At 53.6% G+C, this 22839-nt stretch overlaps 2 protein-coding genes across 2 annotated transcripts in view; both read right to left on the reverse strand.

Annotated features, from left to right (window-relative positions):
* Positions 1–19304, reverse strand: part of LOC144717601 (potassium voltage-gated channel subfamily KQT member 4-like) — a 56172-nt gene extending 36868 nt beyond the window's left edge. Inside the window, exons 1-3 of the mRNA XM_078593095.1 lie at positions 19257–19304; positions 18156–18251; positions 2397–2589 (exon numbers count right to left, since the gene is read on the reverse strand). Of these exons, the coding sequence (XP_078449221.1) occupies positions 2397–2589; positions 18156–18251; positions 19257–19304 (337 nt within the window). The remainder of the gene's footprint in view (positions 1–2396; positions 2590–18155; positions 18252–19256) is intronic.
* Positions 19305–19757: 453 nt separating this feature from the next.
* Positions 19758–22839, reverse strand: part of LOC144717611 (potassium voltage-gated channel subfamily KQT member 4-like) — a 32644-nt gene continuing 29562 nt past the window's right edge. The window contains exon 5 of the mRNA XM_078593108.1: positions 19758–20093. Within this exon, the coding sequence (XP_078449234.1) occupies positions 19758–20093 (336 nt within the window). The remainder of the gene's footprint in view (positions 20094–22839) is intronic.

The following is a 22839-nucleotide window of genomic DNA, read 5'->3' on the forward strand; positions in this document are numbered from 1 at the left end:
TCACTCTCTCAGAGCCACTCTCCCTGAGCCACTCTCTCTGAGCCACTCTCTCTGTGCCACTCTCTCTGAGCCACTCTCTCTGAGCCTCTCTCTCTGAGCCACTCTCCCTGAGCCACTCCCTTTGAGCCACTCTCTCAGAGCCACTCTCTCTGTGCCACTCTCTCTGAGCCACTCTCTGAGCCACTCTCTCTGAGCCAATCTCTCTGAGCCACTCTCTCTGTGCCACTCCCTCTGAGCCACTCTCTCAAAGCCACTCTCTCTGAGCCACTCTCCCTGAGCCACTCTCCCTGAGCCACTCTCCCTGAGCCACTCCCTCTGAGCCACTCTCTCTGAGCCACTCTCTCTGAGCCACTCTCTCAGAGCCACTCTCTCTGAGCCACTCTCTCAGCGCCGTCGCACGCTCGAGGCTGAGCGTCTCACACCGCGTGGGGGAGACCAACCTGCAATGCATGTCTCCTTGTTCCTTCCTTCAGAGAGGGGTCACACAACGGGGGGTGGTGGGGGCACAAACACAGAGACACGCGTGAGCCACAAGCAATAATTATTGTATTCACGTCGTGCGCGTAACATACACGAACCGTCTCTTAGAGAGCAGATGTATTTAATCTTTAGCCTAAGGGGAAACCCCCCACCGGCTGCTTAAAATATGATCACCGGGGGCCAGCGTCGTCGCGAGAAACCTGCGGCTCGCAGTCTCAGGCTCGCGGGTCGGGATAGAGCTGAGATCCGATGAGCGGATCGTCCGCCGCCACGAGAATGTGGAATTTTCACGACCCCTTTTGAGGCCAGGGCGACGCAACGACGTCCGACTTGAGCGCGATTGCTGGGACGCGTTTATTTCGACGAGGTGCGCCCAATCGGTGTATGGGTTGTCTCGCAGGGGGGGGGGCAAATGAAACGACTCTACTCGTGAACAAAAGTGCAACAGGCGACTTGCAACAACGGCTCGCCTTCATTTCCCCGGGTGAGCCACCAAAACTGGGTGAGGTTTCACTTACCGCCGGCGTCGTTCCTGCCCACCCAACCTCATCAGCCCGCGCTGCCCAGTGACACTGCGTGGGGGAGGCCTTCATCCAGCAGTGGATTGACCCTGGGCTCTAATTATTTCCGCACAGAGCCTGTTCTCGTGTAACGCCGCGGGAGTAGGTGCGCTCCTGGAGAACACCGCCTTATGGAAAATCCCGTGGTGATGATTAATAAATCACGTAGGGAAAAGCAGAATCCATGATAACGCGTGAGATGCGAACACAGCCTGAACATAGACCGAGGCGTGTGGGTGGCATCTCGAAGCATCCACCAGCATCCCACTGCCTTGTGCGATCCTACGCCGGAGCAGCCGGTCGACCGCTTATTCCTACTCGCGCGACGTACTTCTGTTCACTCGATCCCGTTCTATCCAATTTGCATCCGGCGTTATTTTAACAAAAAATGTTATTACCCAATACATTCGCTGCGTTATATATCCAATTAGGGTCATGCAAATGAGACGCAGCGTTATAGGGAAACGGACTGTATTTAAAAGTCTAAGTGATTTCCAGATCAAATGAACATCGAGGGATTTGTGCTGATCTCCCGTATGCAGCCCTGCAAGAGAGCCAGTGGTGGAAATTCCACGTTGCTATGGCAGGCACGAGTCTATCCATAGGACGACCACTGCTGACTTCCCCACAAAGCGGCAGTTATTTTAATCGACGACGGATGGCCGACGGGTCGAGTCAACCTCCGCCGAGGGATTTGAAGGAGCAAACTTCCGATCGCTCTACTGCCGAGCCACGCGGCGAATGCTCTGGATTTGATCTTCGCAGAAACGGCCGGGTTGTCGTGATGCCAGCGGACATACTGGTGGGAGGGGGGGGGGAGAGAAAGCGCCTCCGCCCCATCGCACGTTATAGGGTGGCACGGGGGGCACGGGGTACCCGACAGCCACGGGCGAGTACCGGCGCAAGGCTCCCCCTTGGCAGCGGGGAGCCCACCCGTCGTGTAAAACTCGCCACGTCCACCGCAAATGCAATTTAACTTTTTTTTTTTTTCCAGGTAAGGCCCCGCTGAGCTGTATAGCTCTTTTCAGAAGTGACCTGGCTATCACATATGATCGCTCAATGAAGTGGCTCATCACGTAGAAATTTAGTGCAGCCAAATACTCTAAAAGGCGTGATGTTGATTGTAAATTTGGAGGGAAAACCGGAGGACCTGGAGGAAAATCCACGTGACCACGGGGAGAGAGAAACGCAAACTCCAAATATACAGCAGGTGTCCGGGTCGGGATCGAACCCACGACCTCCTGCATTACTGGCGAGGGCGTTCATATCTTGCCAGCGTGACTTAGTCGACACAGAGCAGCACACGGGCAGCTCGAGGCTGGGGGACACGGACGAACGAAGGTCACAGACAGGCACGGGCGCGAACGCGAGAGGCGATGCCAACCGAGCCGAACGCACGGCCACGCCGCGTAGAGCGCGATCGAAGGACGGGGACGCTCGCGAGGCACGGACACGAAGAGAGCGCTGCCACCACGGCAACGCAAGCGGCGAGCGACACGATGGAGTACGCGCGCACACGCGCACGCACGCACAGGCACGGAGATTGCAACTGAGCAGGCACGAAGCGGCACGCAGCGCACGTTGCACGAAGCAGCACGCGCACGGGTGCAATCGCAAACACAACGAAGCAATGCAGTCCATGCAAACCAAGCCGAGTGTGCATATTGCGAGCGGATGAGTGGAGCGAGCAATGGTTACATGGTGCGGGGTGCCCCTGGCGATGGCGCGCGCCGACACACTTGGATAAACGCGGCGATGCGTAGTGCTGTGGAGGTGGCGCTGGTGGATCACTCGGAGATTCCCCGCTTGCTCTGAGATCCTCAGGTAGCCGAGAGGTGGCAGCACAGCCAGTGGGTCGCTGGCTTGTCTATGAGGATTGATTTTGAGTGGCATCCTTTCGTTTGTGTTGCTTTTCTCCGGGCATTTCAGCTTCCACCCACATGCAAATATACAAACATCCCAATGCAGGACCCTGCTGGATAGGAATCTTGATACCGATTTATCGTTGATTTTTTTGTGCAAAGCCAAGTGGACGACCCGGCCAAATTTGTGTTGCCAAGACCCTCCACCACCCAACATAGCTAAACGAGTTTAACCGTCACGTGGTGCATAAGCGTCTAGCGATGCACCATTTTTATTATTGTTGTTGTTGCCATGTCGGCTCGTTCGCCGGTGAGCCAAGGAACGATCTTCACAGCCAAAGTGCATCCAGTTCTCTATCCCACCGACGAGCTGATGCAGCAGCAGCAACAACAATCGGCGCAATGCTACATGCTTGTGCACCACGTGATTATTTAATTGACCATTTTTATTTTACCAGGTAAGGCCCACTGAGCCATGTAGCTCGTTTTCAGAAGCGACCCGGCCACACATGATAGACCAACGAAGTGGCTTTTCACGTGTGGAAATTTATAGCAGCCAAAGTACTCTAAACGCGCGATGTTGATTCTAAATGTGGAGGGAAAACCCGGAGGACCCGGAGCAAAAATCCACACGACCACAGGAAGACATGGAAACTCCAAATATAGATTAGGCGTCAGGATCGGGATCGAACTGACGCCCTCCTGTATACGAGGTAGTTAACATCTCGGGTGATGGAGAGGTCTTCCGACACACATTTGGCCCGATCATTCACATAGCCTCGCCCCAAAAATCAATCACGAATCATAACACCAACGGCGAGGAAGACCTGCCGCGTTACATTCTCGGTTCTCTTGATTTTACGAACGTACAGAGAACGTTGTTGCGTAATGTTCAATGCGGGGCCACCGATGGCTTGCGGTCCTCCGTGCCCAATTAATGAGACTGACTCCCATTTCCACTTTCCCATTCTCTAGCCATCGTGTGCACGGGGGTTGGTTTGCAGAGTCGGCACGCCGTGATGGTGGTGGTGGTGGCTTCATCGGCATTCCGTCCGCGAGCCGGCGGCAGGGAATCCACGCAGAGTCCTAGGGGCATCACTCTGACGTCTGCAGTTCGGCCCCGGGAGGTCACCATGGGGGGTCATCACCATATACCCACAGCCAAACCACCCACTCGTGTCGCCTGCAGCCGACAGCCCTGGGCAGGTTCCCCCCAAGCACCGCTGTGGTCGGATCGCCCTCCTCTCAGGTTCCAGAGGCCTCGGGACGCGAGTCGCAGGGAGGAGGAGGGGGGTTCTCACAATACCGGGCGACGGGAGAATTGCACGCGAGTACCTCGCCGTCGTTGAGTCGGGGTGTTCTCCGCATTCTAGGACAGACGCGCTTCATCTCCTCCTACTTTAAAGTTGAATTTGGGGGTGCGCGTCTTGCAGTCCGCTAGATGCGTGCATGCGTGTGCGAGGCCAGACTTGTGCAGCCCTTAATGACACGTGGCACCAGATTTGGGGTGCTTCCTACGTTCCGGAGCGTCGGGTGATGCGGAGAATGACGACAAGCAAAGCGGGTATGTGCATGCGCGCCGTTCGACCTCAGCTCGACATGCGTGGGAAAATAACTCGGCTGAGCGAGCGAGTGAAATAGAAAACCCTCGCGCCCACGTCCGAGCCAGCTGCACGTTGGCGACAGGGGCTTCATCGCTCACTCTGTGGCACGCAGGCGGCGCTGCTAGACCGGCTGTCGGGGTGGCACGTGACCGGCAGCGGCCACGGCCATAGCGCCGGGGTACAATGGATGTGGTGTGCCGAGTGCAGAAATATTTTGTTGTGGCCGCCGCGTGCGTTCAAGGGAAGCAGAGGGGCCACCCGAGGGTTGCCACCGGTCAAGCCGGGGTCGACCCGGACGGTTTCTGCGAAACTAGCGGCGATTGATTTGTGCCGAGATCTGGGCACCGGGCATTGCTGCGTTGAACTCTTATAGCAGTCAACCGCACGGTGCTGCTCTTGGTAAATAGACCGCGCGGTGACCGAGGATGTGTCCGGGTTCGGTCTCCGGCGGGACGGGCGGCAGCCGTACCCTGGTTGGCGGTGGCGCTTTGTTCAAATGAAGCGGATGGACCATGCACAGTGCGAGAGAGAAAGAGAGGAAGAGAGAGAGACAGAAAGCAAGCGAGTAGCAGAGGCGGTCGAAAGTTACGTGCCTGAGGGTGGGAACGCATTGGTAAATTCTCCACGTGGAGACCAGGTACGGGTGGCTGGGGTCAGTCGAGTAAAAGCGCCAGGCTGCCTACACAGAGGGGAGGGGGGTCAGCGGGAGGTCGTGGTCACAGGGCGAGCGCCGCACAGAGTCACGCGGGCAGAGACACGGAGGGGGGGGGACAGTGACGGTTCATGCGAGGACGCGAGGGCATCGCAAGATTGTTTGTGGAAAAGGAGGCCTCATTGGCCCTGTCACCCTGTAGCAACAAAGATAAAAAAAGAGACAAAGATCCCCTGTTTCGCCTGTAACAGACTGTTTGGCGCAAGTACTGTTTGCGAGCACCTATGATGGCCGACACAGATCACGAGGGGGTGGGTGGCCAGCACCACGCCCGGCCGCCTTTGTCTCCCTCGTGGCGATGTTTCCTCATCGCACCAGGTACTAATTTGAGGCTGAGTCGACCTATGGGAGGCCCATGACCGGTTCACATAATCGCCGCTGGTTTTGGCCGTGAGCGGGAATCGAACTCGGGTCGCCAGGTTCGTAGCGCAGTGCAGCGCTAACCGCTACACGACCGCTCCCCACAACCATGTAGCTCCCACACTCACACACTCGCTCGCTCACTCGCACCCAGTCTCGCTGCACAGGGACAGAGATCCCCGCGGAGCGACCAGAGGCTCGAGAGTCGAAGCGTTGTTAGCGTCTCCCCAATGCAGAAGATGGACACCAACGCACCGGGGCTGCTTATTCCATGCTGAGTCATATTGGACGTGAGCCATTTGAAAGAATACTGTAGAATGTTGAGTCAATGTCAGGGTAGGTTCAGGCACCTCCGATGTGTATGGCTGCAATGGGAATTGAACTCAGGTGGAGGGAAATGCAGTGCAGTACCACCACCACCACCTACAACAGCAACAACACTATCACCACCACCACACTTTGTAACACCACCATTACCACTGCCATGACCACGACAAAGACAAATATCTCCCTGTATAGCCTATAACAGACTGTTGGGGCAAATGTTGTTGGGGAGCACCTGTGAAGGCCGGCACGGCACACGAGGGAGTGGGTGGCCAGCACCACATCAAACCGCCTTTGTCTCCCTAGTGGCGTTGTTTACAAACCGCACCAGGTACTTTTTTGAGGCCGAGTCAACCTAGGGGGCACCAGGTAACAATTCACATTTTCGTCGCTGGTGTAGGCCGTGAGCGGGAATCGAACTAGGGTCGATGGGGTTCGTAGCGCAGCGTGCTCACCACTACCACACTCACTAGCACCACCACCACACAATAATCAGAACAACCCTAAATCACCACAATCACGAACACAACCATTATCCGGTTAATCAACAGCAGCAGCAGCAATTGAATTTACCAAATCAGTAAAAGCAAATAACCCCCCCCTTAAACTCTGCTCTTCAGCCGGCTGCGGTGCCCGAGCGAGGAGGAATCAGCGATGGAGTGGCGCGGTGTTTGCGTGGCCGTGGCTTCCAGAGAGGCGCGCCGCGTTCAGCATCGACGACCGCACTCGGCGGACTCCACAGCGGCACGGAGCGTGGCCGGCGAAGGGGCGCGGCGGGGTGGGGGGGACACTCCAAGACGGGGTTCGAGGGTCAATCGGAATCCTTCGGAAATCCACGCGAGAGGCCGCACGCGGCGACGCGGTGAACAAAGTGGCCCGAATGCAAAGGAGTTCGTTGCGGTGTCGTGCCGGGCACGAATGGCGACTCGCCTCCCGCGCGGGCCGAACATTCTCATTGCCCCATCCCTCCCTGCTCCCCCACCCCACCACGCCCGCACACGCATCCCATGTGGGAGCGGTGTTATGTGAATCGTCGTCCTCGGGAGATGGAGGAATACGAATTAAATTATCAACCGAATGTTCGTGGTGCGATTTTTTTAAAAATTATAATTTATTGTTTTTTAGCCGGGGCGATTGTGGCGGCTATGCACGTGGGCTGCCTGTGATCAGGCGCTGCCAAGCCTAGTGGGTCGGTGGATCGCCGCACGGATGCTGTTAAACTCCCCTTCATGTGGGCATCGCGAGAGGAGCTGTACCATGGCTCGCAAGGAGAATGCAGTAGAGAAACAAGGTTCTGTCTGCACGGGATAGAGTGTTTCCCCGTCGCACGCGCGGGATTTCGTCGGATGCTCCGATTTCTGATACCGATTTATCGTTGATTTTTTTGAGCGAAGCCAAGTGGACGACCCTGCCAAATGTGTGTCACCAAGACCCTCCACCACCCAACATAGCTAAACGAGTTTAACCGTCACGTGGTGCGTAAGCGTCTAGCGATGCACCATTTTTTTTTATTATTATTGTTGTTGTTGCCATGTCGGCTCGTTCGCCGGTGAGCCAAGGAACGATCTTCACAGCCAAATTGCATCCAGTTCTCCATCCCACCGACGAGCTGATACAGCAACAGCAGCAACAACAATCGGCCACCGTGGTGAGATGGTAACTGCCTAGCCTGGTAAGCAGGCGATCGTAGGTTCAATCCCGACCCCGACGCTTGAACATTTGGAGTTTACGGTGTCTCTCTCCCCATGACCGCGTTGATTTTTCTCCGGGTCCTTCGTTTTTTTCCTTCACATTTAAAATGAACATCACGTCGTTGGAGTATTTGGCCGCTATAACATTTCCACGTGGTAGGCCGCTTCGTTGAGCTATCATCTGCGATAGCCAGATCGCTTCTAAAAGAAGAGCTATGTAGCCCAGTAGCTCTTACCTGGTAAAATAAATAGCGAAGTAGTTTAGTAGTACTGTAGTTTAACTGGTCGATAGAACACATTTGTAGAGGACTGCAGAGCTTGGGAAACTGTTGGCTCCAGCTGACCACGTGGCTTCTGCTGCTGCCGTCTTTCGGTTTTTCCGTGGCTCCTCCGAGCACCTCCGAGTGGTTCCCTCTCTTCGAGAGTGGATACTGTGCATGGCGGTGCGCGACACGCTGGCGCTGCTGTTATTTCTGCAGTCACTTGTACCCGGGATGTGCTGTCGACTCTGCACGCCAGCAGTAACGCTCTGGGTGTCAACTCACTACCTTTCTTCTTCTTCTTTCGTACGGCTGCTGATGTAGATTGCAGAGCAACAGCTCCAGTTTCACAATCGGGTTGTCAAGCCCAGATAACCGCGACAGGAGCAGCGGTGTAGTAGTGTATCGCTGTGATGTCTCCTTCGTCGTATTTGTGGATCGGGCTATTGCGTTGTTACACGCTGCACGGTCTGTTCTGGATGACCACAGTCGCACACTGCTACTGGGGAGTTTTTTATTTCTCATTTATGCATCATTCGCATCTACTGCTGCCATGGTTTTAGGATGGACCACGAGCTTCGTGGAAGAACACACCCCAGGCATCTACCCTGACTTGGCCATTATGAGCCACCCATTTACTCAGTGCTCCGGACTTTTTATTTTTTTACTAAACAACGATATAATACAGCCGAACACCCGCGTTCTAACCGTGTTACGTGTATAAGCGATTATAATTGTGCGGCTCTCCGTCGCCCATTGCAACGGCGCTCTACGTGCCAGCGCTGCACACACACAGAGAGCGCGACGCATGCGGACCACTCTCCCTATGCGCACGGCATGAGGTTACACAAAACAAGAGTGCCCGTTAAACATGTTCACGTTACTTTACTGCACGATACCAACGAGAGAATGACGACGCGCGATCCACCCGCTGCCGGATGAAGGCCTCCCCCGAGGGGGCGCCGCCAACCTCTCGCGATCCCGCGGCGCGGTAATTCACGGCCCTCCCACCGCGTGAACCGATTTCATCGCTCCGTCTCCTCGACGGTCGATCAGGACTCGGAGACCCGAGCTGGTGCGTGCGTGCGCATACCGGTGTGTGGTAATGCGCGCGTGTATGTGCGCGCACGCATGCCTTGCTGTTAAGTATAAATTTCGATCTGAGTGGGTGTGTTGACATTCCTGTGCGTTCCCTTGCCTAGGAGTGATTGTACGGATATACAATAATCACACACGTACGTGTGTGATTATTGTGTGTGGAGCGGTGGTGCAGCGGTTAGCGCGCTGTGTTACGCGCCCGGCGACCCGAGTTGGAGTCGCAATCGCACCCAACACCAGTGGCGAATATCTGAAATGGCCATGGGTCTCTCCTAGGTCGACTCAGCCTCAATTGAGTACCTGGTGCGGAGTGTTAACATCGCCACGGGGGAGACAAAGGTGATTGGGTGTGATGCTGGCAACCCACCCCCTCGTGTGCCTTGCCAACCGTCATATGTGCTTGCTAACAGCAATTGCCCCAACAGTCTGTTAGAGGCTACAGGGGGGTGTTGTATTCTAGCCTTCTTCCATCATTGATATATAATGAATGAAAACACTAAAGCGCAGCAAACTGCAAAACACCAGGTGTTGTAGTAATGAACGGGAGGAGGGCTAAGATGGCAGAATTGCAACCTTGCTTCAGGGATAGATAAGGCCTGATAAACGGGCATGTCACCCGTGCAAGGGCAGAGACAGTGGGAGAGTCAGCCAGACAGTTAAAGCAAAAAGCCCAACCATCTATGACCTCAGCACATGGGCAAATAATTGGGCAATGAAAGGAGCAGAGGCGCCTTTGTCTGGATCACGGCCACAGAAGGCCGGGGGGGTCATCACTGATTGTGTGTTAGGGATTTCGAGCTAATTGGAACACGTGCACACAGGGAGGAGGAATACGCCTTGTTCTGCTGCAGCTGGAAAAGCCAAGATAAGCCCAGCTCAAGGTTGTGTATACAGGAGAGGGGGCTGATTAACAACCACTGCACGTCTGAACGTGAGGGGGCCTTGTCCTGAAATTAATCACACTCCCAGAGCAGAAGGTTGGATGACCACAGTGAGACGAAAATAAGGGTGTTGCTCTCTCTCTCAAGGCTGCAGGCTCAGCTGAACAGCGAGGCTGCGGGGGGGGGGGTTACCAAAAGTTCGTGTTCGCCTAGTTAAGTCGAAAAGCTCAATTATTCTGTATTGCTATTAAAATAACGTTAAAGTCGGAGTTTAACAACAGGGTAGGCTAAAGTTATTGATACAACTCGACCCGAAGCATAACGGGATAAATCACCACCAGGTCGAAATAAAATACATAATAAAAGAGCGATGTTAAACCCAGGGTCGGAGAGAAAGGGAGATCCCGGCCGTCTTTGTATCCCCGCAGCGCGGGATATGAGTGTGTACACGCTCGGGGAAACCTCCACTTGAGTCAAGCACCACGATGGGAAATGACAGACCTTAGGTTAAATACAGAATCATAACTGGGAAATGGTAAGGGACAAATGTTAAAACTTTTAATCATTTCTTCGTGCGTCAGCGAAGGTCGGAGGGAGTGTGCCCCTCCCTCCAGGTGGTGCAACACGGACAAAGATGCCTATGAGACGATTTGTAACGTCTGTGTTTTGGTTCATGAAGAAGGCCAAACAAGGGATAATATTGCACCCAGACAGAGAGACGACCTCGAGGCAATTTGTAACACCTGATTGTTTGCTCGTGGATTTTATGGAGGGAATATGACCACGGGATATATCGTGGGTGATGCACACAAGGACACACGGACGTACGGACACACACATGAACACACCTACACACGGACAGATCCTGACACAGTAAATCAAAAGAAAACCCCGCCTTGTGGGCAGGACCCAAAGGGATTTTTCGGCATAAAAGAAAGGACTCTGAGCATTGGAAACCAGTTGGACCAGGAGAGTCAACTCATCACGAGGGCGACCAACGGGTCGACTCATGAGCGAGCTCGACCGGAAGGGTCGGCTCGACTCATCAGCCGAGTTCGACCAGGAGTCAACTCATCACGAGTGCGACCAACAGGGTCGACTCATGAGCGAGCTCGACCGGAAGGGTCGGCTCGACTCATCAGCCGAGTCCGACCAGAAGTGTCAACTCATCAGGAGCTCGACCGAGCGGGTCGACTCAAGGGCGAGCTGCGACTAACGGGTCGGCTCGACTCTTCAGCTTCTGGGACTCAGCCGAGTTCAGCTGGCTCTCGGGGCTCGACTCAAGCAGCTCCCCGTCGCCTCTGCAGGCGGGCAAGACCCGCTTGACAGCTCAACCTGCCGCGTCAGAAGCCCCTGCTGGCAGCCAGGGTCGCGGTCTGGTGACGAGAGGACGACGGTGCGCTGCGAGCGAGCTGCGGGCGCCACCTACCGACCGGGTTCCGAACTACGACAGCGTATCAACAGGCATCCAACCAATTCCCCACGGCGACAGAGGAGCGACTAATACGTATGACGCGCACCGCCCCCTCACCACACGACCACCAGGCGTCTGTTTGACATAAAGAACCGACTCCGAACACTGACTATTGAAGACAACTCTTACCACTCAAACCCACTCGAACCCATAAGCCATCCGTGGCTGTGAAGAAAAACTCGAGACCGAGTGATGGCCATCCGTCATTTGTAAGAGTATTATCTTTAATATTTAGTGGACTGTACTCTTAATCGCATAAATTCCCAACAGATCCATCAATACGAATTGATTCTTGGCACCTCCTTCCGCCGAGCCACTCTGTTGTCAGATAACCTGCGATGTATCTGTTGAGATTGGTGCCTTTAAGAATAATAACTGTTTTGATTGTGTTTTATCGCCGTATAATCTTTCAAGCATCTTTCATTCATTAACGTTAAGGTTTTCTTAGCATAGTATTTGCATGTTTTAACGACTCTCTCTCTCACTAACAACCATCGCGTTACGCGGGATCCATGTGCCGTTGTCAAGTGAAATCAGACAATCATTGATGATACTGTATTGATGCCGTGTTGACGTTCCGGGATTGAGAGTTCGCATACTATATCATAGTTGAGGTTGAATTAGTAATAAATTGATTAATACAGAAGTGGTTGTGTGATTCCTTCCTGGAATCTATGCATAAGATCTGCTTCTGCGTTGAGATCTGAACTTGGTGACCTTAATAAACACACTAACACATACTCAGTAAATGTTAAAGCGATAACGGGGCGAACCGGGGACCTAAATAAGCGAGAATGAGACGAACCTAGACAACGAGGCCGAGTTAATCTAAGTTAATCTTGTATACTTACACCACACCTGCATAACTGCATACGATTAATTGCCTTATTCCGATCGATAACCCACCCTCGTCACCGAGGCGGGGTCTGGTTATCATAACGACTTGCATTATCATAATTACACCCACTCGCATAATTACTACAATTACCTCTCGAATTGGCATAATTAAATGTGCGTAATTACATGGATTAAAGTATTTCCGGATAATTACACCTTTGGCCAAATTTCGATTGATTATTATTATTTTCACTGAATATTCATAACCCACATATACAACATAATAATTTCACCCACGCACGCATACAACACATCAAAATTTTCACACCCAACATATACAACAGGGGTCTTTGTATTTGATTATTGTATGGCGAGGGGTGGTGCAGTCAATAGTGCGCTGCGTTACGCGCCCGGCCACCTGAGTTGGAGTCTAATTCGAATCCAACATCAGTGGCGAATATCTGAAATGGGCATCTCCTTGGTGGATGCGGCCTTCAACGAGTACCTGGTGCAGTGTAAAAATCAGCGCTGGGGGAGAGAAAGGTGAACTGGCGCGGTGCTGGCCACCCACCCACCCACCCCGCCGCGTGCTCCGTGCCGAACTTCATCGGCAAGGGGCACGAGGGGGTGGGTGGCCAGCACCACGCTCGGTCACCTTTCTCTCCCCAGTGCCGATGTTTGTTGGGGCAAGGGCTACACCACGGGTTACCTTTGTATCTGCGCACTTTTCGTGAGCGGGAAAAACCAAATGACGCCGCTGGTTTGAACGTTTTCACAAATGAGCAAGTCGTTGTGTTAGCGACCACCCCCCTCTCCCCCCCAGAGGGATGACGGGCCGAGTCAACGCCGGGGGCTGGGAGTGTTGACGAGCAGCCCTCCATCCGCTCCGCGAGACCACCGCAGTGGTGGTGGCATCAGCGGCCGCACCGGCGGCAAGGGGCCAAACTCTCGTGGAACACGCGGAAAAGGTCGAAAGTGACACGCTCGGCGGGGCGGTCACGCTGACTTTCATTAGCGGCAGAGTTCCGGACGGACGGCACTTGGCACGCGACAAGGGGTGGTGGGTGGGGGGGTACCGGGAGGGTTTGATGGGCCGCGTTAATTAATCTGGGCTCAATGTCGCCGGCTTGGCGGCGGCGGCCGTCGCCATGCTCGAGTCTCGTGTCCGGTTTCGTGACGAGCGAGCGTGACATTTAAATTGGAATTGATCCCGTTCGGAATGTCCAATGCAGTGCGTAAAGGACAATCGGTGCTCAAAATGTGTCTTCTATTATTATTATGATCACTATTCGTGCCGTGGTGTGAAAGAGACGCGGTGTTCCTTTACAGCCAGACAATGTCTGCATGTGTCTGGGTGGGGAGCGGTGGGCCAGCGGTTAGAGCACTGCGCGACGAACTGAGCTCAATTTGTCGCCATGGCTATCGTCTGTATTCGATGAAGCTGATAACCGGACGGCCCCGGTTCTATACCCCAACGCTCACTCGTGCGACGGGCGGTGCCAAACTTTAAATCTTGACTTAAAGCTTTCGTGACTGCAGGAATTCATATTATTTGTGTCTTTCGGCATGGGGAATGGGGGCGTCTGCGTCGGGAGTTGAACCATGGTCATCCCCTCTCCCGTGAGTCCTGAGCGGCCCGACACCTCAAACCTTCGGCGGCTGTGGGAGGATTTGCCGCGTGGCTCGGCAAAGGTGGGCCGGTCGTTTCGGGTGAACGCCAGCAGGACGTCGCGGGACGTCGCAGGTCGCCGAGCTCCTTCGTTCCCATTGCAACTACGCGGCCCTTCTCGCGCCTTGAAGCAAGAAGGCTCGTCAACGCGCTCGTCGATAACACCGTGGCCGCAACGACGAGGCGTGTACAACGGGCGACCATTCGGCGGCAACGCTTCTCCCTACCCTCTCTCTTTTTGGCCGCCAGGGAGTAGGGGACACTGGCCAATAATCTCAGTTTTGTCGTTTTCCTTGCACGGTGACGCATGTGCGATTGACTTCACGTGCTGAGCGTTATATCCAATGGAACCTTTTTTTGCTAGTTTCAAAAATGAAGGAAAAATAAGAATAGGTTTGATCCATTTTTGATTGTGTCCCCATAGATGCAACTGCTCGACCTGAGCTATAAATGCTCTGATACGTGCATTGTCCGTGTACCGTTCGCTTTCTGGCATTCCTTGGTCTGACACTGGTGAGACAAGGCCATCTAAAAGCCAGTCTCTGGAGTAGGCTAATCAGTTTCAAAGACAATGCCCGTATATTATCAGAGGATGTTTTTTTGCGTGTTTTGCCACATGTACAATACGTGTGGCGAATGCAGACGATGCCTTGCAAAAGGTTTCTGTTTGGTGTTTGAAAATCTGAATGCGTGTTGAACGTCCTCATTCTCGGTGGTGGTGGTAGTAGTGGCGAAAGTGGTGGTAGTGGTGGTGGTAGCGGTGGTGGTGGTGGCGGTAGCGGTGGTGGCGGTAGTGGTGGTAGTGATGGTGGGGAGCTATTGTGTAGCGGTGAGCGCGCTGCGCTATTGACCCGGCGACCCGGGTTCGATTCCCGCTCACGGCCAACACCAGTGACGATTAACTGAACCGGTCCTGGGCCTCCCCTAGGTCGACTCAGCCTCAAATTCGTACCTGGTGCGATGTGTAAACATTGGCACTGAGGAGACAAAGGTGGTCGGGCGTGGTGCTGGCCACCCACCCCCTCTTGTACCGTTCCGGCCTTCATAGTTGCTCGCTAACAGCACTTGCCTCTACAGTCTAATAAGGCTATACGGGGGATCTTTGTCTTTGGTAGTGATGGTAGTGGCGATAGTGGTGGTGGCGCTAGTGGTGGTGGTGGTGCCGGTAGTGGTGGTGGTGGCGGTAGTATTGTTGGCAGTAGTGGTGGCGGTAGTGGTGGTGCTGGCTGTTGTGATGGTGGCGGTGGTAGTGGTGGTGTTGTTTCACTACCGCCGCCACCACTGCAGCGGTCTCGCCGCCCAATGCGATGCAAGCAGTTGGCCGCTTGGAGCGAGTTGATGGCGTCAGCCTGACAAACAAGGAACGCGTGCACAGCAAGCAAAAACAACAACAAACCCCAACCTCGCAACATGCGCAGGCCGTCCACGCTTAGCGCTCCTCAAGACGCGCTCCTGGAGAAGGAAGCGCGAATCAAATCGGTGCTAAAAGGGGCCACGATACCATTGTATACATGGGGATGCGTTCCCGACGTCGTTGTTTGAGGAACGTATGTGGGCTTCGTCTGAGTTTCAGTAATCGTGGTGAATAAAACTAATATTAGAATAACATCGGTATTATGTACTGTACTCACGAGTGCGTTTTACTGTACTCCTCCTACAAGGCAGCGGTAGGAGACGAGGTGAGAGACGTGGAGAGAGACGAGGAGAGAGACGTGGTGAGACGTGGTGAGAGACGTGGAGAGAGACGTGGTGAGAGACGAGGAGAGAGACGTGGAGAGAGACGTGGAGAGAGACGAGGAGAGAGACGAGGAGAGAGACGTGGAGAGAGACGAGGTGAGAGACGAGGAGAGAGACGTGGAGAGAGACGAGGAGAGAGACGTGGAGAGAGACGAGGAGAGAGACGTGGAGAGAGACGTGGAGAGAGACGAGGAGAGAGACGTGGAGAGAGACGTGGTGAGAGACGTGGAGAGAGACGTGGAGAGAGACGAGGTGAGAGACGTGGAGAGAGACGTGGAGAGAGACGAGGTGAGAGACGTGGAGAGAGACGAGGTGAGAGACGAGGTGAGAGACGTGGTGAGAGACGTGGAGAGAGACGTGGTGAGAGACGTGGAGAGAGACGAGGTGAGAGACGTGGAGAGAGACGTGGAGAGAGACGAGGTGAGAGACGAGGTGAGAGACGTGGTGAGAGACGAGGTGAGAGACGTGGAGAGAGACGTGGTGAGAGACGTGGTGAGAGACGAGGTGAGAGACGTGGAGAGAGACGTGGAGAGAGACGTGGAGAGAGACGAGGTGAGAGACGTGGTGAGAGACGAGGTGAGAGACGTGGTGAGAGACGAGGTGAGAGACGTGGAGAGAGACGTGGTGAGAGACGAGGTGAGAGACGTGGTGAGAGACGTGGTGAGAGACGTGGTGAGAGACGAGGTGAGAGACGTGGAGAGAGACGAAGTGAGAGACGAGGTGAGAGACGTGGAGAGAGACGTGGAGAGAGACGAGGTGAGAGACGTGGTGAGAGACGAGGTGAGAGACGAGGTGAGAGACGTGGAGAGAGACGAGGTGGGAGACGAGGTGAGAGACGTGGAGAGAGACGAGGTGAGAGACGTGGTGAGAGACGTGGTGAGAGACGAGGTGAGAGACGAGGTGAGAGACGAGGTGAGAGACGTGGAGAGAGACGAGGTGAGAGACGTGGTGAGAGACGTGGTGAGAGACGAGGTGAGAGACGAGGTGAGAGACGTGGAGAGAGACGAGGTGGGAGACGACGTATTCCCCGCTCCGTCAAATAAACATTTCTAGGGTGACTGACTCGTGCCCAACACTCTTCGCGTGGCACGGCGCGGCCTGCGGACATGGGCACCCCTCCCACCCCACTCCTCCACTGCATAAGCGAGCTCGGAAGTAGTTCTGCGAAGACATCTTCTGGGGGGGGGGGGGGTGAGGTAGGGGTCGCCACTCTTGCACAGGATGTGGGGGGTACCGTACACACTCCATGAGAGTAACAAGCGAGAATTTCACGGATTCTCACAAAGGCACGGGAATATACTTCATATATAAATCATCGAGCACGGCACAAACCCTCCGGGGGAGTGTGGGTTTTGTCAGTGCGTAATATCCGCATTTTGTGAGCACAATTCACGCTGCGCATCAAACATTCATCGGCTATCACGACCCTTCGAAGTTTAATAATTCAGTGCTCGATTAAGGAAACAAACAGAAAAAATACACGGCTCAATATGAAATATTGAAGGACGAGGCGTTGGGTGAACACGTGTACCTGTAAAGCCCACAGCTGTCAACCCATATGGTTCACGCGTATTCTTGTAACAGGGAAATTGAGTTTCCAGGACCATATGGCGTACAGCCGTATCAATGCGGGCAAAATAAATAAAATAATATGCCTTATTTGTTTGTGTTTCTCCCTTGTGATGGGACTTTGTAGGATGAACGTTGAGATTTATGAGGACACGGGGTGACCAATAAGGTCTGAATTGGTCTGTAATAAGGTAGGGCACTGATAAGGGGTTGACAGGTGTGCACTTGCTGTGTGTGCTGTGTGCTGTGTGTGCGGTGTGCTGTGTGTGCTGTGTGCGGTGTGTGCGGGGTGTGCTGTGTGTGCTGTGTGTGCTGTGTATCCTGTGTGTGCTGTGTGCTGTGTGTGCGGTGTCATGCTGTGTGCTGTGTGTGCTGTGTGCGGTGTCGTGCTGTGTGTGTGCTGTGTGTGCTGTGTGGCGCTGTGTGTGCGGTGTGTGTGCTGTGTGTGTGCTGTGTGTGCTGTGTGTGCTGTGCATACTGTGTGTGTGGTGTCGTGCTGTGTGCTGTGTGTGCTGTGTGCTGTATGTGCTGTGTGTGCTGTGTGTGCTGTGTGTGCTGTGTGTGCTGTGTGTGCTGTATGTGCTGTGTGTGCGGTGTCGTGCTGTGTGCTGTGTGCTGTGTGTGTTGTGTGCTGTGTGCTGTGTGTGCTGTGTGTGCTGTGTGTGCTGTGTGTGCTGTGTGCTGTGCGTACTGTGTTCTGTGTGTGCTGTATGCTGTGCGTACTGTGCGTGCTGTGTGTGCTGTTTGCTGTGTGTGCGGTGTGCTGTGTGTACTGTGTGTGCTGTGTCGTGCTGTGTGTGCTGTGTGTGCTGTGTGTGCTGTGTCGTGCTGTGTGTGCTGTGTGTGCTGTGTGTGCTGTGTCGTGCTGTGTGTGCTGTGTCGTGCTGTGTGTGCTGTGTCGTGCTGTGTCGTGCTGTGTGTGCTGTGTGTGCTGTGTGTGCTGTGTCGTGCCGTGTGTGTCGTGTTGCGCCGCGTGTCCAATGTGTGTTATGTTGTGCTGCGTGTAGAAGGTATGCCGCGTTTGTGCTGCGCTGTACCTGGATGAGGCTGGCTGCCGGGTTGCGCCGCTTCTCGAAGTGCTTCTGCCGGTGCTGTTCCTGCACCTTGAGGGCAAATCCTGAGCCCAGAATGCCCTAGGGGCACCGAATACAACACCAACAATTGGACCTCCCATTAACACGGTTGGCCACGTACGGTGAAAAAAAAGTTCAACATATATATACAATAATGGGCGTTCGGCACCAAGTGGCAGTGACGTCACCGTCGCACTTATGTCAGACTAGGCGCACTTTGATGACACGTAAAGTGACAGACCCAGGTGCCACGGCTTGACTGATTGAGATGACTGGCAGATGCGTTTTAGTCACCCCGGTCACCGCCCGTTGTTGTGAGCATCACTCATTTGTCCTCTGCTGTTGTTGGATAGGCGACTGTCTCCAATCGCCCAGTAGCATCCTTCAAGAGACTCCTTCAGAGGGTCTGATCTTGACAATGCTGATACCAGTCATTGACAAGTCCAATGAGCTCCACATTTTTCTGTACCGCACGATTCCATCTCTTCTCTAGCTCATGCTGGGCTTATTTAGACCCTTCTATCTAGCCAAACAGAAGCTGCGTGGGCACGTGCTGGCTGGCATGCAGGCTACATGACCCAGCCAATGCAGCCTTGCCTGACAGAGGAGCTCACTTATGGGAATGTGTCCAGATCTTTCAAGGATCTGTGAACTCTTCACACAATCCAGTCTGGTAGGATGGATCTTAGACATGCTTTTTTTTCTCCGGGTCCTCAGGTTTTCCCCTCCACATTTAGAAACACGCGTTTAGAGTATTTGGCTGCTATAAATTTCCACGTAATAAGCCACTTTACTCATATGTTATCATATGTGGCCAGGTCGCTTCTGAAAAATAGATGCGTCGCTCAGGGGGTCTATGAAAATGGTTTAGTTTAAAGGGCTCCATGCTTCATAATCATAGGCAAATTAAGGGCATAACTGCGGCCAAGACGACCCAGAGCTGTCTATGCAGTGATAAGACCAGGTGACTTCCAGACAGCGTTATGCAGCTGATGAAAAGATAATGCCGCTCGAGTGATTCTGAGTAAAGACTGCTCCTGCCAAACTGGATCTGGTCATAAGCACGCTGCCCAGGTACAGAAGCTTCTCCACCCTCGCCACAGCTGCCCCCATCACTCGCGAGGAGTGGAGGGGGTGGAGTATTCGATGCCACAATACTGAGTGTGTGGTGCTTTGTTTTTGTGGGGCTGATGGTAAGGTCCCACTTCTTACTGGCACGCTCCACTGTCAGCAGCAGCGTCTCAACATTTTTCTGAGTGAGCAGCAATTACCAGATCATCAGCTTTCATAGCACGGTTAACTAATAGGGTAGTAATCCCTTGACCACAACTGGGCATAGATCAGCCTTCATTGCATCTGTACCAGATAGAAATTATCTGGTGCAGCCATGGAAATATTTTCAAATCATGTCATCAAACAAGATGTTAAATAGTGTAGAGGCCAGAGGACATCCCTGTCACAACCAAAGGTGAACAGGGAATGGCAGTAACTTCTGGCCACGCAGCTTTACCCGGGCCTGCCCACCATCATGAAATACCTTAATAATTGTGGACAGAGGGTCAGGGACTACAAAAACACGAAAAACAACCCAAAGCCCTGGCCTGTTGATGGTATCGTAGGCCTTGACCAGGTCAATAAGGCAAAGATGTACGTCCCGTTGAAATTCCCTACATGTTTGCCGTCGGAGACAGACAGAGAAAACGGCGTCGGTGCAGGACCGCACTGGTCTGCCACCACGGCACACGAGGGGGGAGGTGGTGTGGCAAGGTCGGGGGATTGGCGCACGCTCACCGCCGGCAGAGAGAAGAAGGAGATGCCCAGCAGTGCGAAGCCAGAAGCGAGCAGCTTCCCTGGCCACGTCTTGGGGTACTTGTCTCCATAGCCGATGGTGGTGAGCGTGATCTACGAACAACAGCCCACGCGGACGTGAGCGGAGATTAATCTGGCTGAGTGACGCTGTGGCCGCAGCGCCTGTAATGCAAGAAGAAGGCCGTGAGTTCAAATCCTGGCCAGATGACAATTTGGCCCATCATAAAGCAGGATCAGCAGGATATCCATCAGCATCACCACCACCACCACTGGCATCATCATCATCACATCAAAATCAATCATCATAATCATGCTACTCATTCTGGGATCATAAAAAAGGTAATCACCACTTTGTGTGAAGGAAACAGTGGTTGTCTTGTGGATAGACTGATCTCTGCCATGGGAATGTGGAGTTTCTTCCATTGGCTCAAAGCTGCCAATGGAGATGAGTCGAATTCTCAATGTGGAGCAGTGGCGCAGTGGTTAGCATGCTGCACTATGAATCAAAGGATCCGAGTCCGATTCCTGGCCGCATCAGTGATGCGTGATATCTCAATGGGTTTTCTGGGTCCCCTCCAGAACACCAGCACGGGCATGGCGCTGTCAAAGGAAATCAGAAAAACGGCGTGGGAGTCACGATAAGTTATCGCAGTCGTTCAGTGGTGCTCGTGCCATCGGGCCACACGGTGGCATCCGTTTAAAAGCCACAAGCTGCTGATGCCGACGAGAAAGTTGAAACCGGCCGAGGGTTTTACGCAAACACAAGCGCTGCCAGGATGTGTGGTGCCACGACCGCGGAGCAACTCCGCAAGCTCCGCGACTCCCTCCCGGCCCCCGCACTAAACACGCCACCTGCATGCAGCGCACCCACGTAGTGTCCTGGCGGGGGGTTTCCTGGCACATCGGGTTTTAATCTGAAGGGCCCCTAGGAGGAGAGTCCCACGGTTTCCCGGTGCCAGGAGATTGGCCGATCCCCACAGGACAGGTTACATTCTGGGGCCCCTAAATTGGCTTAAAATTGTATGGGCACAAAAAGAAAAGGTTTCCTGGGCCAACCACAATGAGTTACACACAACATTGGGGGGAGGACGGAGGGTGGGATATTAGGCATAAAGAGCAGACCCCAAGACGCGAACTACTGGGCACGGGAAAACGATGAGGGGAGCAAGGCACCGTGAGCAAGGAACCCTGAGCAAGGGACAATGGGTGGGGGAGTAACAGATGCTTCAGGTGAGGGCAGGGCATCAGTTGTAAATCAAAAGGTAGGCGCGTGATTGGCTTCGCGACGCGACGCCCCCCGGGCCTTTGAAGTTGAGAGTATAAAGGTGGGAGCCACGGGACGATTGGGGCAGTTGTCTACAGCCTTTGGGCCATCACGACCCACTCCCTGCCTGCCATCCTGCCTCTTCAAGCCGCTCACAGCATCCGTGTGATGCCAGCGAGTGCTGCTACGAGGCAGTGATTGGCTGGAAGTGGGAGGCTGGGAAAGCTGGAGATGCGGGGGGGAAATTAACTCGGAAAAATTAACCCATAAAAACAAAGTTTTTCACTATAAATCCTTTATATGCGTGGCGGCTAGAGTCCTCTCGTCCTCTGGCTTGAGATGGCTGCCACCTATGGGTCAGATGATTGCCTGCCACCATTAAGCAATTGGTAATTAAATATAAAAACATTTTTCCTCAAAAGTGTAAAAGTTTTGAAAACATTTTTCACGAAAATAAATTGTCACGCACAACGAGTCTGTGTGCAAAATTTCAGCTCGATTGTATCACGGGAAGTGGGTTAAAAAACGACCGAAAGATTTGCACGGTCGTAAGCGCGCAAGCAAGCAAGCAAGTGAACTTAATATAACGGATTTAAAAATAGACTAGTACCCGGCAAATATGATGGAAACAACCATAAACAGTTCAGGTTTTACCTGGTTAATAACTTCCTTCCAATGATTTCTCAATTTGTATCCATCTTCTCGGCTGAAGTTATGTCTATGTTTATATATCTGGATGGCTTCATGAACAAACCTTTGATAGTAACCCGAAGGTTTGCAGAGTACCTTGGTCTCAGAAAAAAACAATATCACGCGAGCTCACAGCGTTATAACAATGGTCAGCCACGGCAGAGGTATTGGTTCTGCCGTGTTTCAGATCTGCTTTGTGTTTGCGAACACGGTCCGAGACATGTCGGTTTCGTTTCCCCAATGAAACTGCTACCGCAGGTACAACTCAGTTTGCAGACTCCAGGATATTGCATGTCAGGAATGACATCCTTCACAGATGGGATTAGATCATGGATTTTGTGTACTGTATTGAATCGGACCTGGATCCTGTGTTTGTTTAAGATTTTGTAAATCTTTTTGGTAACACCTGCTATGTATGGTAACGTGATGGTTTTGATCGGCTTCTCACGCGTGCGCGTGAGGTGCGTGTACTGCAGCATATATACGGCCGCCATCGTTTTCGCGTGTTTACGCTCGCGTGCGTGTTTACACAGCGCGCTTTACGCGGCGCGTTTACACGGTAAAAATAGCGTTAACGGTGAGGCGTGCCCCATAGCCCTATCCCCGCCGTTCCTTTTCCGCTTGCATTAGCATTGCGGGCACGCGGATTAGGGCTTATCCACCCGGGGGTGGGGGGGGCGGGGTAGGTGTGCATATTCATACTGCCGCCATTTCTGTTGAATAGCGCTCGGCGGGTGCGGGATAACCTCGGCGGTGGTAAGCCAGCCGTTCAGATATGGCCCTCAGAGAGGGCGCTGGCGTGGGGGGGGGGGCGATCACTCGATCGGCGGGGCCTCGGCGAGAGGCGGCCGAAGAAGAGGGGGGAATGGAGGGGGTTGACGTCAC

The sequence above is a fragment of the Lampetra planeri genome, chromosome 4 (assembly GCF_965212315.1).
Source record: "Lampetra planeri chromosome 4, kcLamPlan1.2.h2, whole genome shotgun sequence".
Lineage (NCBI taxonomy): Eukaryota > Metazoa > Chordata > Hyperoartia > Petromyzontiformes > Petromyzontidae > Lampetra > Lampetra planeri.